The sequence below is a fragment of the Manacus candei genome, unplaced genomic scaffold (genome assembly GCF_025592945.1).
Source record: "Manacus candei isolate 608988 ecotype Guabito, Panama unplaced genomic scaffold, ASM2559294v1 h1tg000017l, whole genome shotgun sequence".
Lineage (NCBI taxonomy): Eukaryota > Metazoa > Chordata > Aves > Passeriformes > Pipridae > Manacus > Manacus candei.
This window is the reverse complement of record NW_026138065.1, coordinates 7,103,071-7,119,109: the sequence shown is the minus strand read 5'-3', so window position 1 is coordinate 7,119,109 and position 16,039 is coordinate 7,103,071. Positions and strand designations below refer to the sequence as shown.

The following is a 16,039-nucleotide window of genomic DNA, read 5'->3' as shown; positions in this document are numbered from 1 at the left end:
TAAGGTTTGGCCAGGTTACATTTAAGGTACAGAGACTAGCAGAGCAGTGGAGGTGTGTGGTGTGAAAGCAGATCTGACTGAAGAGTGGCACTTAAGGAACATGCTTCAGAAAAGATGAGCTCAGAGAAACCTTAAAGTATGAGAAATACAGACCAAGGGTAACTGTAAGGATAAGAAGACACACTGACCTCAGCAAAATTGCCAACATGCATAAGGATGTGTGCTGAAAAAAGTATGTGTTGATAAGGGCAGAAGCTTTAAAAAGTCTGGTTTTGCTTAAGTACTGTATATTTTAAAGTGTTTCCCTTAGATTGCTTTCCAAGCACACACTCCACACCGAGCAACTTCTCTGTAAAACAGGTAAAGGTAAAAACTGCAAATGCAAAATTTTAATGAAAAGCAGTGTGATGCATATCCTTCAAAGCAGGATACATCTGAATGGGATTCAAAACAATGGCTGTCCTAGAAATTTCAAATTGTTTCAAACAGAAAATGAAACTGTAACTTGATATAACACCGTTTCAGAAGTTTATAGTGTGTGCTCAAAGGCAGGATGTGCAGCCAAAGCTATTCCCCGCAGCACTTAATGTTATGGGATGTAAAACTGCCTTTCTGTACAGAACTTGCTCTTCAGCATTTTGTTTTTTTCTCACTAGACAGTCCAAGGCAATTACTAAAACCAGTCCTGGCTAACCAGAGAAGTACCCCTAAGCTCCCACCATTCCTTGTGTAGCTTAATTTCCAAGAAATATTGTGCCACCAATAGCAATAGCATCAATGTCAATTCTAGTATCAAATTGTTTGTTTACCAGCAAAGATTATCTGTCCTGTTCCTCCTGTTGCTCCTCACTGTCTGACAACAGGACTCCTGTTTTGTTTGAGTTGAAAACATGATGCTGACTTTGTCTCTCATTCTCATTTCCTAATGAGATCTGCCCTTATGGGCAATTGTCCATAACTGAACCAACTCCTCCCAATCCTTTGACCTCCATTCTCCTAATTTATTTTATAGTGCACTTTGCCTAGTGCAGAGCACATAGCCAGCACATTCACTCCTCAGATTTTCACACAGTTTGCAAGGTCTCCTCCTGATTACTGAAGACATTGCCAATGTTTTCCAGTGGAAGGTCCCTCTGAAGGATGTGGGGACTTCACCATAAGTATTTAGAGTCCCCAGTCCCCATCTTGAGGTTAGTACTCCAAAGATCAAAGAATCCAGGTGTGTATTTCCAGAAAATCTAAATAGCATTCACTCATCCCGACAACTCAGATTACACAGATTTCATAGGAAGGACCATGTTGCACCCAATAGGTGCACATGGAATAGGAAATACTGACAGGATACACTGTTCAGAAGAAAATTTTCTATGCCCACCTCATTGTAAAATAATTCAGGACATATTCTGTATTGACTTTTATGCAATCCCACTGTTGTGAATTCATAAGAAATACAAGGACACCTGAGGCAAGAAATCGCCGCTGCCTGTATACAGGAGTAAAGCAACCCTTTTTTGTAATATTCCATCCATACCTATACTAGATATGCTGCTTCTGTACTGGTATAAGGAACATGCTGATGTACAGCAAACTCCTAATTTTTTCAGGGCAGTTTAGAGCTGGTGAATGAGCACTGCTGAAACCAGATCAGGAAGCAGTCCTCCTGCAACGTGGCAGGTTGACAAGTAATCTGGGAGATGCTCCACGGAAGATTCACATCACCCACAATTCCTAGCAAAAAAACAACCAGAGTCTCCTCTAAACATTTATCTCCCTTCAGACTGGATTTTGGTTTTACAGATATTTGTCAGCATTGTGGTATTATTTAAGAAGCTGCTTATTCTTACTACAGTATTGCACTAAATAGCTGCACCAATAGTCACTTGGGCAGCAAAGGCAGAGGCTGGAGGGGGAAGGGGCTCTAAAGCCAGAGCATTTGCTCCCAACAGGACAGTGGTGGAGGCATTCCAGTGAGCTAATTCTGTGGCAGTGTCAGGAGCAGGTTTTATTTACACCCAGCCTAATGGTGTGCGACTCAGTCATGCATGTTACATGGAGCCTTCACCGTGCACAATAGCCTGCTGCCACTTCCTCTATTAAATCATTCCTATGTTCATGTGGCTGAAAGCTCAGTGCTGGCATGCAGTAGTCAAGCGTGTAAAAAATGATTACTCTGATCCCTTTCAACACAGATTTGCTGCATGAAATGGCCTGGCTTTGACCTGGGAAAATCAATGCTGTTGTTTTAATGAACAAAAAAAAAATTGGAGCTGAAGCCCGCACTTCCCCTCCCTTTGCTCCCCCCAGGGTTGTCCAGCCAGCAAGTCATATGCATAAAGTGGTCACTCACATGCAAACAGCATTTTCCCATATAATTCTAAACATCCTTTGTCACAGTAAAGGTATAATGCAGGATATCAATTAGCTACTACCACTTGTAAGCAAGTTAAAATAGAAATGCTGGAAATGCCCTACAGCTTTCTGATACAAAGGGCAATTTTCAGCTCCCCACACTGTGCCTTAGGCAGTCTAAACATGAACCAAATTCCTTTTCACTTGGATTCAACAAGAAAAGCTCAGACTCTCTTTGTTGGTGTTTTGTTTTATCATTATCATTTTGGCCATGTTTCAAAATGTGATGCTTTGCAATGTTGGTTGGAGACGGACTTTCATAATTTACAGTCTGTGGATTCAGCCTCTGGCTTTTTCTGCTTCTTTCATAGACAGGGCTAAGTGCTTCCAGAGCGTGGATATATTCAAGTATAGAATTTTCAGGGCTTTCCAGGAACCTCTAAATCTCCGTCTTTAAAACCATCCCACCAGTGAAAGCTAGAGTACACTAGTAAGAGAGAAAAGATCTCTAATTTTAGATAATTATTGTCATGTCTTAACATTCAGTCTTTTTATTAAAGTGTTTAAAATCATGTAGCGATTTGCTCTACTTTGGTGTTAAAAGTTAGTACTGAGAAAGAGCCTCAAGGAGTCATCAAACTTTACTGTGAATGCCATCAAATGCTGCAGCAGGAATCTTTAATTGTCTATAGTCAGACAGGTTCCAACTCAGGGCACAGGTTTAAACTTCAAGAAGTCAGCATCTGAAAACCTTAATTTTTCCCAGTTGTGTTTCTACTTGGCCTGATTTTCAATGGCCTCTCTTAGGTTCTTCCCTTCTGGTGTTCACTGATACTTAACATTCAGGAAAAGGATGAACTGGCTCTGACTGATCCAACTTGAAAATGCTTTACAGGGAAGGACTTTATGCCCAAAGTCTCATGTCTTCAGACTCTCTCCTTCCTTCTCACATCTTCCTCTCAAAGTCTGTGTCTTTGCTCCCATGAGCGGGTCTGTGCATGCCAACTGAAAGGCAGTGGTCCCACCGACATGTTATGATTGTTGCACACTTCCTGCTTCCCCAAGCCTGCTCAGGTCACAGATTGTTTCACCTTGTTGGCACAAGCCCCGCCACCAGTAAAGCTCCTGGCTCAGACTCAGCTCCAAAAAGCCTCAACTGGAGAAATCAAAGGAGACACACTCCTTAGCACATGTCCATCCCACCTCAGCAGAGTACTGCAAGCAGTGACAGATTGCAGCCCACAGGTCTAACTCGATGTACATAAGATGGAGACTCTCTTAGGCACCCAACCCTATTCCCAAAGGGAACAGGAAAGAAAACAGCCTCAGAAAGATCTGTGTGTCTTCATGAAAATGCCTATTTATGATAATCATCTCAGAGACCCTCCTGTTCTGCTGTTCCCAGGGAAGGTTTCATTATAGACAGCACTGAAACACTGTAAGGGACCAGAACCTGTAAATAACATCTGTAGGAGAGGGTGGCAAAAGGTAGAAACAAGGCATTTATGCACATTACATGAGAATGCAAACAGGACCTGCCTTTACTGGGTAAACCTCATTAGAGCCTGGGCTCTTGCTTTGCTGTTAGCTCACAGTGGGCAAGACATGGAGCTAACACCAAAGCTGCATCTCTGAAATCATCCAGTCATGTTTGCATTGAGAGTTATCTTAAAGTAATGCCCCCATACATCAAAACTAAGCTCAGGAAAAGATGCTAAAAATCAAATCAGAAGAGCAAAAAGTAGGTAGATAACACTTTTGATCTAAAGACCCTGCTGTCACTTTTTTTGTTCCACCATTACCTACTTTTATGAGCTGGTAACCAGAGAACACAAAAATTACACAAGTTGCCCAAGGTGATACAGTGAACCAGCAGCACACCAGAGAATACAACATAGATCTTGCAAGTCCTAATCTGCCACCCCGCCTGCCTGCCTCCCTCTCATATCTGTTGCATCCCCAGGAGACAAATATGGCTTTTGCAAAATGGAGTTCAACCAGAATGCATTTCCTGATCACATACAGGAATATGTATTATAAAAGTACTCTTATTATTGCCTTTACATGGAGTAGCACAGGGACATTGAAATTAGAATTCCCGAGGAAATAAAAAATAATACTGATAATGGTATAAACTATGTCCCCACACTTCAGTGCCCTGCTCAAGACAGCCCTGTCTACCCAAGAGACAGGAGACTGGAGTCACAAACAGAGATATGGCTGAGATGCCAGTTGTTTCTTACAGGGAAAGGGTAATGGAGTGAGCAAAAAAATCAAAGAAAACATAGTTGTGCATATGATTGTGGGCAAAGAGGGAGGAAGGGCCTGCCATAAAAAGAAAATAAATTAAACTCTCCTCTCCACTGCTCAGCAATGGGAGGGGAAGATGTATGGCAAAGTCAGTTGTAGTTGAGGTTAGGAGTCATGGGTGCTTGTAATTTAACCCTGGATCTGGCTCTGCCTTGGTTGAGGGCACTGGGCAAGGCAGTAAAATTCTCCACCTTCTTTTCTCCATCTGTAAAATGAGGTCTTGGACTGCAGGGTGGATTAAAGAGCAGCTGTACAAAGCTTTGAAATATACAACTGTAGATCAGGGCTAAATAGCTCTGTTTCTGCCATAAACACTCACTTTGGGCCAATATATGTTGACATGATGTTATAGAACCAATATTAGATGATACAAAGATGGGAATGTTGATTAAATGGATAGGTTAGCTTCAGGGGAAAGGCTTATGTGCTTCATGATGTAAACCCATGATTTTTCAATGGGCACCAGAATTCAAGAGGCAAATATATTTTTTCTATTTTCTTCTAATTTTGTACATACACAGTTTTGTACTGGGCTGTCTGTGAACTGTACAGGTACTCAGGTAGAGCACAAAATTTAACCTAAGGCTAACAGTGAAGGATATGAATTAGCTGTATCCTTCAAAACTGTCAATATAGGTCTGATGCTTCATGTATGACATTCAGGGCAGAAGCACCTACACATACAAATCATGCATTTAAGAGCACTGAAAGACAAGATCTTAATCTCAAGAAAAAATGATGTCTCTCCAATGTGTCAGAACTTCAAAAGTAATTGTGAGGTCTGCTGGTGATTCTCTTAAAGACTCTTTAGAGCTCCTTTTACAGGGGCCTTGGGCTGATTCATGTTGATCGTGTCTGACAGCTAGCATTTCTGTTAATAATAATCATAAATAAAGTGGACAAGGTTGCCTGACCTGAAATGAGCATATCTATAGTGCCATATCCATTACAGCACAGTGGATCTGTGGCCGCAAATCAGGAAAGGTCCAGTGCTCTTGACATTTTGTATTAAAATAATATCTGTCTTTTAAGAGCTCAGAATCTTTGTATGCTATCTTTTTCATTAAAAATTTTTCCTTAGGAGAGACCATTCATGCTTATAAGAACGGAGATATTACAGAGGATGAAAGATTGCAAAACTTCACAATTCTTTATTATGCAATAAAAATACATTTGTGAACAGCTCTATTCTCCCTTATATCTCACCTCCTCCTTCATGTTCTCCTGCATTGAAGTAATAATCCTGGGTTTATGCCATCATAAATCGGCTGACATGTGAAAAATTATACTATTATCAAACACATCAAAACAGAATTATGATTTCACTGCTGCAGGACCAAATGCAAACTGGATCTGGGCTAAAAGAAAGTGAAACTTGATTAATTTCTGGGCAGTGGTTTGCTACTAGATAGGGATGGTGATAATTTTTTTTTTCTTTAGTTTCTATGAAACCCCTTGTACTTATGCACAAATACAGGTCATTCCAAACAATACAGGAATTACTTGCTGATATAGGCAATCACATGCAAAAGTAAAGTTCCACAGATGATACACTCAAAATCTCTCCACATCAGATGACAAGCTGAATTAAGAGAGAAGCTTTGTAAATTACTTTGAGGGAGGTTGATGCTCTAGGCTATGCCAAGTCCACTGGGGCAGGCAACTTCCAAGGACACAGGCTCTCCACTGAAAGCCCTCCACCCCCATTCAGGTCCAGATAACTGCAACATTGAGGACAAAGGAAAGAGGAACAAACCCACACCAGAAATTAGAATAAAGAGATGAAGCTCTTGGCCAACAAAAAAAAAAAGCTGTGCTTGGTGAAAAAGACAGGTTAGATGTTACACAGCAGTAGAAAAGTAGCAAAGCTAGGACTCCTCATGGTTCCTTCTAAGGAAAGGTTCTTGCTTGCCCCTTCACTTGCTAACTTTGCATGTCTGTACTGTGTGACAAACCAGTGTCAATGTTCTGCCACGTAGGCTCAAGGTTGGAAAAGTCTCTTCTCACCTGGTGTGTCCTCCTGACTGCTACAAGAACAACCTGAAACCTGAGTCTCAAATAGTCCTCTCCTCCAAAACTCCCTTCTTTTGGCCACAAACACAATGTTCAGTCCTGCACAGGGGTTATCAAAAGCCAAAGTTGTGAGCCAAAATACAGCCCTGGTATAAAATACAACAAACACATCTGAAGCTCGTCTGTCATTACAACACAGAGGTAATGCTTTTCCCACTCATATCTCCAGCCTTGTCCAGCCTCCAATGTGCTATCAAAGCAGAGAGAAGTGAAATGAAACTAGTTTTATGAGCATCAGAGTAAACAAATCCTGGTCTTCTACTGATTTACTTTTGGGAGGAACTCTTGAGTCTAAAGAAATCAGAGGCTCTGCCTAAAGCTTTTCTCAGAGTATTTTTATAAAATATCTCCCCTAGGGAAAGAGTGGGGGGGTGGGAGACATTGTTCTCTAGTGTCTAATCTGTTCCTTCATCTGCACAGCTGCCTGTTTTCACAGAACTTGATAAATTTTTGCATCTAAATGACCTGTGGAAAAAGTCTATGTTACATGGGCAACTTCTCCACAAGGCACAATCCAGTTGTCAGCATGCACACACAAATTCCATCACTGTGGACAGCTTTGTTTTCCTTTTCCACAACACACAAATCATCCCTATTTTTCTTGCAAGTTTATATTTGAAAGGAGCTTTTAGAGGAAGAGCTCCTCAGAAAGAGGAAAATCAAATTATTACCACTTAAACTGAAGGGATAGGAAAGATATTTTTTCACAGGATGCAAAATTAACTTCAGAAAGATTATTTAATCACTTCAACTGGGTTTGCAGTATGTAGAGTGATCACTTTCAGATGCATACTCTGAACAGGTACAATCAGCCATGCATTTATGGATATTGTTTTAATAGCGGTATCTATAGCATTCACATCTGTGTTGAATGTGTTCTTCCTGCCACCATAGTCAAGAGCATAAAGAAAGAGAGAGTTATGCATTACTCAGTTTGTTCACTGCAAATGAGGTGAGTATTGTAGCAAGTGGAATGGCTGGTGACTTAGGAAAACTACAAGAAAAAAAATTTTGGACAGCCAGAGCTACTGTAGGATTAGTCACTGATACTCCACATACCTGTGTACACCAGTTCCAATGTCAATGTGCATTTTTTTCAAAAGTAGGTTAGGCAGGACTTGCACTACAGGTTGGGAAAACAGCGTCCAGGAAAAAGGCGAGCTGACCAGCTCATGAATGCTCCCCATCCCTGTTCTGCAACTTTATGAAACTCGTTCTGGTGGGAATATGTACAAGTTGCAACTGCACAGACTCTTGGTATTACACAGGAGGTTCTTGTCATCTAATAAAAATGTCCTGATGTAGTGTGAAAGCTACCAAGGATTATATCTGAACAAAGGTGAAGTCTTTCTGATTTGTATCATGATCACTAAAAAGGTTTCAGTTGCAAATCCTTCAGTGCAGTAGTTCCTATAAATTGTTCTTAATATAATCTGTTATTTTTTATCAATAAATTAGTGGGAAAAGGAGTCTCAAGTCAAAACTTAAAAAGCAAGAATTTCAGACACAAGATAACATCTTTCAAGGCACATGGGTACAATTCGTTCCATCTTCTATGCAGGAAGAAAGAATTCAGCAGTTTCAGATGTAGGGCATCTTGCACCTTTGGGTATCCAGAGCACACAAGGAAAAAAACTGGGCTCACAACAGATATAGCTATTTGGCAAGACTCTGGTCTTGGGCTGGTGAAATGTGCATAATAAGAAGGAAGTCTGTGTCCAAAGTGTTTAAGAGTAACAATTACATTTCATGGCCTAACAAAGGCATCTTTCGGGAATCAAATCACAAGTATATTTGTATAAATAAATACTTGAATGTGGCTGCCATTGGCATTACTAACCAATTTTTGTTCATCTGAAGTAAACCTAAGTGAAACAGGTGTGGGAGAGACTCCACTGCCAAGGCAATGAAACCACAAAGGATTTGTGCATGTTCCAAACTGAAGCAAGGCAGAGCCTAGGAAACTTACCCTGTCCTCTCTTCTCAGCTAAGAATGGTATTTAACTAGCTTACCTTTAGAGCTAGCCTACCCACCATATTACTAGTTACCTGCTTTGATCTGCATCCCTCTTTCACACCACCACAAGCTTACCTGCATTTGATCGTTTCTTTGGATTTTTGAGACTTCGGCACCTGCCGCTCGCAGAGCTACTGTTCTCGCTCATGGAGTCTTGAGCTGATGAGGCACTCCCTGTCGCCTCGCTGTCCCTCATCATGCTCTCATAGCCACTGCTCCCCCCGCTGTGGTAGAAGAGGGCTGTTTTCCCCATGGCAGGGGGCAGCTCCCCACTCAGGACACTGCTATTGTCGCTCCCATGGCCACTGCTGCAGCGGTGAGGTTTCCGAGGAGGGGTGATCTTGCTGTAAGGTGAAGGCAGCATGTGAACAGCTGGCTTCTCATCTCCGGGAAGGCCCCCACGCTCATCTGCCTCTGAGCTTCCCTGCAGCTGTAAGCCTCTGGCACTGGCACTCCCTTGGAGCAGCTCTGAAATCCGCCCATTGACAGCCCGAAGAGGCAATTTGGAAGCAAGGCTGGAGCCCCGGCTTCTGCTGAGGGACTGCATTGACCAGGACATGTTCTTCCCACTTGGGGGCAAACTGGAGCTCTGCCCTACGGACTGAGGCAGAGATTTGGTGGAGAAGCTGAGTGTTTTGGTGGCAGAGGCAGACAGGCTGCGGGCCTTGGGACTTGCCAGCAGGAGCTTGCTGACTGCAGAGATCTTTGACTGGCTGGCTTTTGGGGAGGCACCTGCTGACTGGGAGAGGCCCGAGTTGGTGGGTGAGGACATGGCACTGCGGCTGAGGCTCCTTCCAGCCCTGGGCATTGTGGTGTCTCTGCCAGGGCTCATCTTGGAGCTCACAGATGACAGGCTTTCTGCTCTTTCCAGTGACAAACACTCGTAGTGGCTTCCTGTGGACCTCCCAAGGGAGTTGGTCCTGCTGGCAAGCTGCTCCAGTTTGGCACTGAAGAGCTTGCTGCTGCTGTTGTTGACACTGCTATCAATGCCAGGGCCCTTTTGTTTGGGATTCAGCTCCTCAGGGAAGCTGGCCAGGAAGGACACAGGCTGGCTGGAGGGACTGCTCGTGGTGCTGCTGGCTGCACTGTGCTGGGGGCTGGCTCTGTTCTTCTGATCCAAGCTTGACTTTCTCACTGGTGGCAGAGGAGGGGTCCCTTTGGGACGAGTGAGGATGCAGTGTTTGGGAGATACCATTTTCTTGTCAAGACTAGCCTTAGAAAACAGGAGAAGGGCAGGAGAACTGACTCCACTGCTGTCAGTGGCCGTAGGATGGAGATGACTGTCAGACTCCTCCACCTTGCTTGCCTTCGGGAGGCCTCGAGGGAGGCTAAAATTCTTCAAGCCATCACTGGAATGAACAGGACTTTGGGTTGCAGAGCTAGATGCTGCCACCTCACACCCATCCACAATCCTTTTTAGACTGTCAGATCCTGGTGAAATAGAAGCATCCCCACTGCTGGTGCTAAACCTGTCCACTGAGGACTGCTTTGTGCTGTGCTCGGGCTTGGCTGAAACCACAGCCGTGTCAGGCCTTGGCCCATCACTGCTCTCAGAGCTGTCCTTTTTAACATCTTCTTCTCTCTTCAGCCAAGGGTCTTCAAATTTGATATCCTTCTTAGCACTAGATTCTTTCCTGTCATGGGGATGAGTAACCTTTGTGTCTACAGTTACTGCCGGTACAGCATCATCAGTGTCTTGTGCTTTGAAGGGATTAACAGCAATACATGGGTACACAGTAATGTTTGTCTTCATTGGGATGTAGCCTTCACAGCTGCTAAGGCTTGTGGTGTTTTTGATTGTGACAGTAGTTTTTCCTAGAGCTGATATTTTACAGCCTTTGATGGGTGGCACTTTGCCGAAAGCTTCCTCCCCCATTTCCGACAGTATAAGCATGTTGTCAGCCACTGACTTCTGTTTATCACTTACACAAATCATGCTGGCACTTTGTATGGTGCTTGCAAACTCAGAGACAGGGGGTTCTGCCATAGCTTCCCCATGCCCATAGCATGCCTGGGCTATGAAGCTATGGCACGACTGTTCACCATCACTCCCTGTGCTCATTTCACTCAACCATGAGCTGATGGATGAGCGCCTGCTGCCATCATCTTGGGATTTGTCATCTAGACTCAACTTTGGAAGTGGAAGGAACTGTGTGATGCTGACTTCAGACACAGGAGCTGCACTGGAGTAACATTCAAGATCTTCAGATATGCTGCTGATAATACTGACTGGTCTAGACCCAGAGGCCAAAGCCTGCACTGAGCAGTCACTGTTAAAACTGATGATACTGGTTGGGCGCCCATTGTCAAGGACCCCACTAATGGTTAGCTCTTCTACAAGAGTGAACACCAGCTCGTCCTCTCCATTCAGCTCCAAAGGTTGCTGAACGGTCACCATGGTGGTGCTCAGAATCTCCTTCTTGGATTCTGGAGAAATGCTTTGCTGCTGATCTTCATTGAGAACAGTCTCTTCAAAATCTCCATTGCTGGAGGACACCGACTTCTTCATAATCTGAGGGCTCATGCCTACAGGTGGGGTCCGAATTTCTGGTTGTAATAAAGATTCACTAGATGTCATCCCAGCATCCTTACTCAGGGGAGCTGGTGGGGGAGTGGAGCTGGGCAGGACTCCTTTCTGTGTATAGACCTTGCACCTCTGGGAAGGAGAAGTTGGTGGCTTATACTCAGATGTCTTTGAGAGGCTTGCAATGCCAAGTCGGGGTGAACCCATTGGCCGAGGCTTGCCTTCCACAAATCCACAGGTGTTGAGCCCTTCTCTGCTGCTCTGTAAGCTGGTGCTGTGTGCTAATTGACAAGAGCTAAGCTCTTTACTAGAGCTGCCTGTTACACTCCTGGGAGAAGAAGGAGTTGAAAGATTAGTAAGAGCTCCAGAAGGAACAGGGGAGTGATTTCTCTTAGTTTTGCTGGGCGTTGCATTTATATTTTCCTTGGCTTCTCTATCAGGATGCTGACATTCTGGCATCGTATCTTCCTTATCTGACTCTGGTAAGTGGCTAAGTTCTGCCAGCTGGCTTGAGACAGAGCACTTAGACATCTGGTCTGAGCTAAATTGAGCAGGCATCTCTTCAAAGGGAAATTTGTCAGTCTCTTCACTGCCATCTATGCAATCCAGCCTCTCCTGGAGCTCTGCAAAGGTGTTGCACTTCAGGCAGTCTCTTTCAGATGTGCTGGGCCCTGACTCACTAATTTCCTCCAACCTGCCTTCATTTTTGGTTTTTTGCAGAGCAGGAACTATGGGAACAAAGTCAGGGGGACCCTCATTATCTGTCAGTTCCTTATCAGAAAGGGCAGTGCCATTGGGACCAACATAAATCACCGTATCACATGACTGCTCACTGCTGGATGAATAATCAGGATCACTTGATAAATGCAAAATAGGAAAGTCTGGGTCAACAGTGTTTCTAGAATGGAAAGGTCTCAGCTGGGTTGGCCTCCGCATCCTGCCCTCCTCACAAGAGCTTTCTCCTCCAGAAGAACTCGATGTGTACTGCAATATGAAAGAGAGTCTGTGATATTTCAGCATTGTAAACTGCTCCTTGCACAAACTGCATACACAAGAAGGTCACAGTCACATCTAAACTGGGATCTCTAAACTAAGGCACAGAGCTTTAAAGCTGCTTATCCACAGTCCTACAGCAAACACGCAATGGAGAACCCAATACTTCAACTTTGAGTCCCACTCAAAATCATGAGACTTCCAAAAAAAAGTGCTAAAAAAATTAATTAGGACCCCTCCCTTAGTTGAGCCTGTCCAAAGAAATCAGATATTTGGCAAAACCTTTGCTGATTTTGTGTGTGTGTGTGTGTGTGTGTGTAGAGGATCAAGAAAACTCATTACATATGACCCTCTTTGGTCCTACTTATAGTGTATGGGATTGGATAACATGCACTCAGAGGTCTCTGGAGACACAGCGCTGTGACGATGTGTGGACCAAATTTCTTCACTTGCCTCTCTTCGGTCAATTGACAAAAAAATCTTTTGTCAATCTCTGGGCAGTCAATTTAAGTGAAACACATAACATTCACTTGTTCTGCTCAATTCACACCATAAGCTTCATAGAAGGAACCGGGACTCTAAAACATGAAAACAGGTACAGCCCATTCTCACTTGTTTCTTGGAAAATCCACCACCCTTATTTAGAAGCAGTAGGAATAAAAAAGGCACCAATGCTGCCAATGGACACACTGTTTTGCATTTATTTTGCTACTGCTCTCTCTGAGAAGCATAGAGAATCTGATACTTAATTAATCTCAATTTCCTTTAACTCTGCAGCAGTTTTGTTCCTTATTATTTCATTAGCACTAAGAGCATAATGGAAAATAAATGCTCTCTGACAGTTATATCATTAAATGAGGGCAGCTTACAAACCTGCTACAGCAGATATGTCTGAACTCACTCCTCTGTCTTTGAAACTGATGCATTTACCCGCCCTAGTCTCTGATATGTGCTCTGTGACACTTGCCTAGGACAGGGTATATACAACCCATACACTTTGGAATTGATTACTGATTTTTTACATTTTGCTCTACCCTATTAAGGAACCTTCAGGATCCTTTTTCCTCCCTCCTCCACCATCACAAGGGAGTTATACATTGTCTTACCTTAGTTTTCTTTTTCTTCATCCTTAGGACCCGTGATGCAATCTGGATGGTGGACAGTGTCTCAGCATAGTTCCCTGCAGTAGCTGAAATGTGAGCTATCATTGTGGTGCGGCAGTTCATATTCCCCAAGGACTCTCGAAGCAACATGGTGAGCTTGCTGTCTCTGTAAAATAAAATGAATTAAAGCTACATTAGCGAGCAAGGTTTCATTTCGGCCACCATGATGCAACTTGTGTCTTGGTAAGATATTTTCTCCTCTTTTTAATGGAATCCTAATTAGTTGCCTTCCTCAGGTTTAGGCTATGCTGCTTTTGCAGCTGAACATGCTGAAAGACGCTGGACTACAATTCAAACTTCTTGTCCCAGTTCCTGCCTTCTGTCTTTTTCTGGTCTCAGTCCTACCAGCACTGTTACCACTGCCAAAACAGAGATGCAGACCAGCACTGGAGACCGTTAAGAAGCTAAAGCAGCACACATCAAACTGCTGCCCTTTGGAAGTGCAGAGTGCGCAGGCAAACCCTGGCCCAGCTCTGGAGGACAAAGAGGGTAGTGGATTAGATTAGAGAACACAAATTTTTTCTTGCCTTCCAGGGCACTGGATAACTCAAGGTTAATAGTAGTTAAATCACTGAAGTCAATTTTGGATGCTGCTGGTGAAATACAAAACAATCAAGTCTTCAGACTTCACACAATTGTTCTTTCATATTAGATCTTTTCTTCCACTGAGGCGGAAATCAAATTTTCTCTTCTTGCCACTTACTCTATTGTTCAGCATCGGATAGCTTTTGAAATGCTGATGCCTTATTGTGGGGCTGTCTGTGACTGGACTGAGAATATGAATTTTAACAGCATGATGATGCATATAAAATAATTCTGTGGTGGTCATCTAATCCTGTAGTCAGAAATGCAAAATATACAATTTTTAAAGAGACATTTATCTACATGATGTACAGGTCAACTGGATGGTTACTTGGGAAATGGTATCCTCTTGAAGACAGCCTCTCCTATGCTAAAAGTTGTGGGTGATAGTTACGTACAGCTGAAAACAAAGACAGCGACAGTTTGATATTTATCTATTGGTAAAGAAATTGCTTTCACTGTTGCAATGACAGCAACACCTTCAGTGGCTGCGGATCAGACTTTTGGGGCTCACTGTTCAATATCTGCTAATCATCTGTGGTGCATGTGTGCCCTTGGTCATTCACTTGACATTTCCAACTCACAGGAACTCTTCATAAAGCTGCAACTGCTGGGAACTGAACCTATGCCTACCCGATTGGGACTGATGGACAAATACCAAAACTCTACGACCTCTCTTTTTGATTAATAAACAGCAGCATTTGGGTTGCATATTTTGATGCATCTAGCAATAACTCTGGAGAGCTCATAAATCGTGCATCTCCTGAGATTTCTAGTACTTACAATTTCAGCTTGGCTAGCAATACTGGAAGTAAAACATTTTTTCGTTTTGGGATTTCTGCTTCCATCTGCTCCAGACACAGTGAAGGCATCAGGTGTCTTTGAGAAGCAAACAAATATCCATACAGACTACACTGAGACAGCCTCACTCATTTCACTTGTGACCTAAGGCTGCTTTAAATCCACAGATCCAGAGTTAATAAGCTGCTGTATCTCAGGTTAGTGTCCCTCCTTTCCATCATGGAATAATTAAGATGTCAAATTTTGTACATCAGTTGCTGCCACTCCAATGCAGAGTAACGCGGAAATTATTAACATCTGCACAGAAATCAATAACAAGCCTTTCATTTGCCAATGCTTCTATCATAGCAAAACACGAGATGACAGAGGAAAGGGCAAAAGAATACATTCTAAACATGTTGGTCTCCTGAGAACATATAGCCCATGCAGCCAGCATCAGCAAACTGAGGTGTGGCTCAGTTTGCATTAAGTATATGCATTAGGAATATAAAATAATCTGTGCCATCTGCCTGTACTGAAACACACACTTGCAAGAAGAATGACAATGCAGAGGAAATACCTATTATATAATTCAAATGATCCTCTGACATATATCAGTTGGGAACTAAAGGGCAGATTTGTCAATGATTAAAGCATGAGACCTAGCAGTAAAAAGCTCAGCCAACACTGATTTCTAATTTCAGAGTTTGTTCATTCAGCAGCCAGCATCTTGACTATCAGCTTCACTCTGCACCAAGAAAAAATAATTAGCCTCGTGTCACTACTGTACACTTAAAAATAAAATAAAATAAAATAAAGGCGAAGAAAATTATGAAACAGATTTTTGTCAGTTCTGGACATTGTTATAAGACAAGTTCAGCTGTTCAAGGTTCACTGGTCTCTCACAATACCACCTACTAACTTTGGAAGGAATGAAAGAAAATAAAAGAGAATATAAAACACAAAAACGTGTGGCTTAATTTTGAACTCACTCTATCCTCTTCAATTAAAATATTGTTAAAATATTTTGGATGTCTCACTGAAATTTGCTTAACAGACAGTGTGAGACACAAAGTAGATGCTTTGTTCTTCTGAGAGCTGACATAGCATTTCTGCCTGAAAAAAATGGAAGGCTGTGAATTGTTTCATTAGGTGATTCATGAGCTGGTATTTGCAAATGCAAAATTTCCTGTGAAAGCAGAAGTTTTACAAAGAGGTCTGCACTTCTGCACTGGAAGTGCTTTGAGA

General features: G+C 42.8%; 2 protein-coding genes across 3 annotated transcripts in view; both read right to left on the bottom strand.

Annotated features, from left to right (window-relative positions):
* Positions 1–16,039, bottom strand: part of KIF26B (kinesin family member 26B) — a 285,789-nt gene that overhangs the window by 9,326 nt on the left and 260,424 nt on the right. For both annotated transcript variants that reach the window (XM_051783303.1, XM_051783306.1), the window contains 2 exons: positions 13,373–13,535; positions 8,825–12,257 (listed from right to left, as the gene is read on the bottom strand). In XM_051783303.1, the coding sequence (XP_051639263.1) occupies positions 8,825–12,257; positions 13,373–13,535 (3,596 nt within the window). The remainder of the gene's footprint in view (positions 1–8,824; positions 12,258–13,372; positions 13,536–16,039) is intronic.
* Positions 1–16,039, bottom strand: part of CNST (consortin, connexin sorting protein) — a 668,223-nt gene that overhangs the window by 485,697 nt on the left and 166,487 nt on the right. The window lies entirely within an intron of this gene.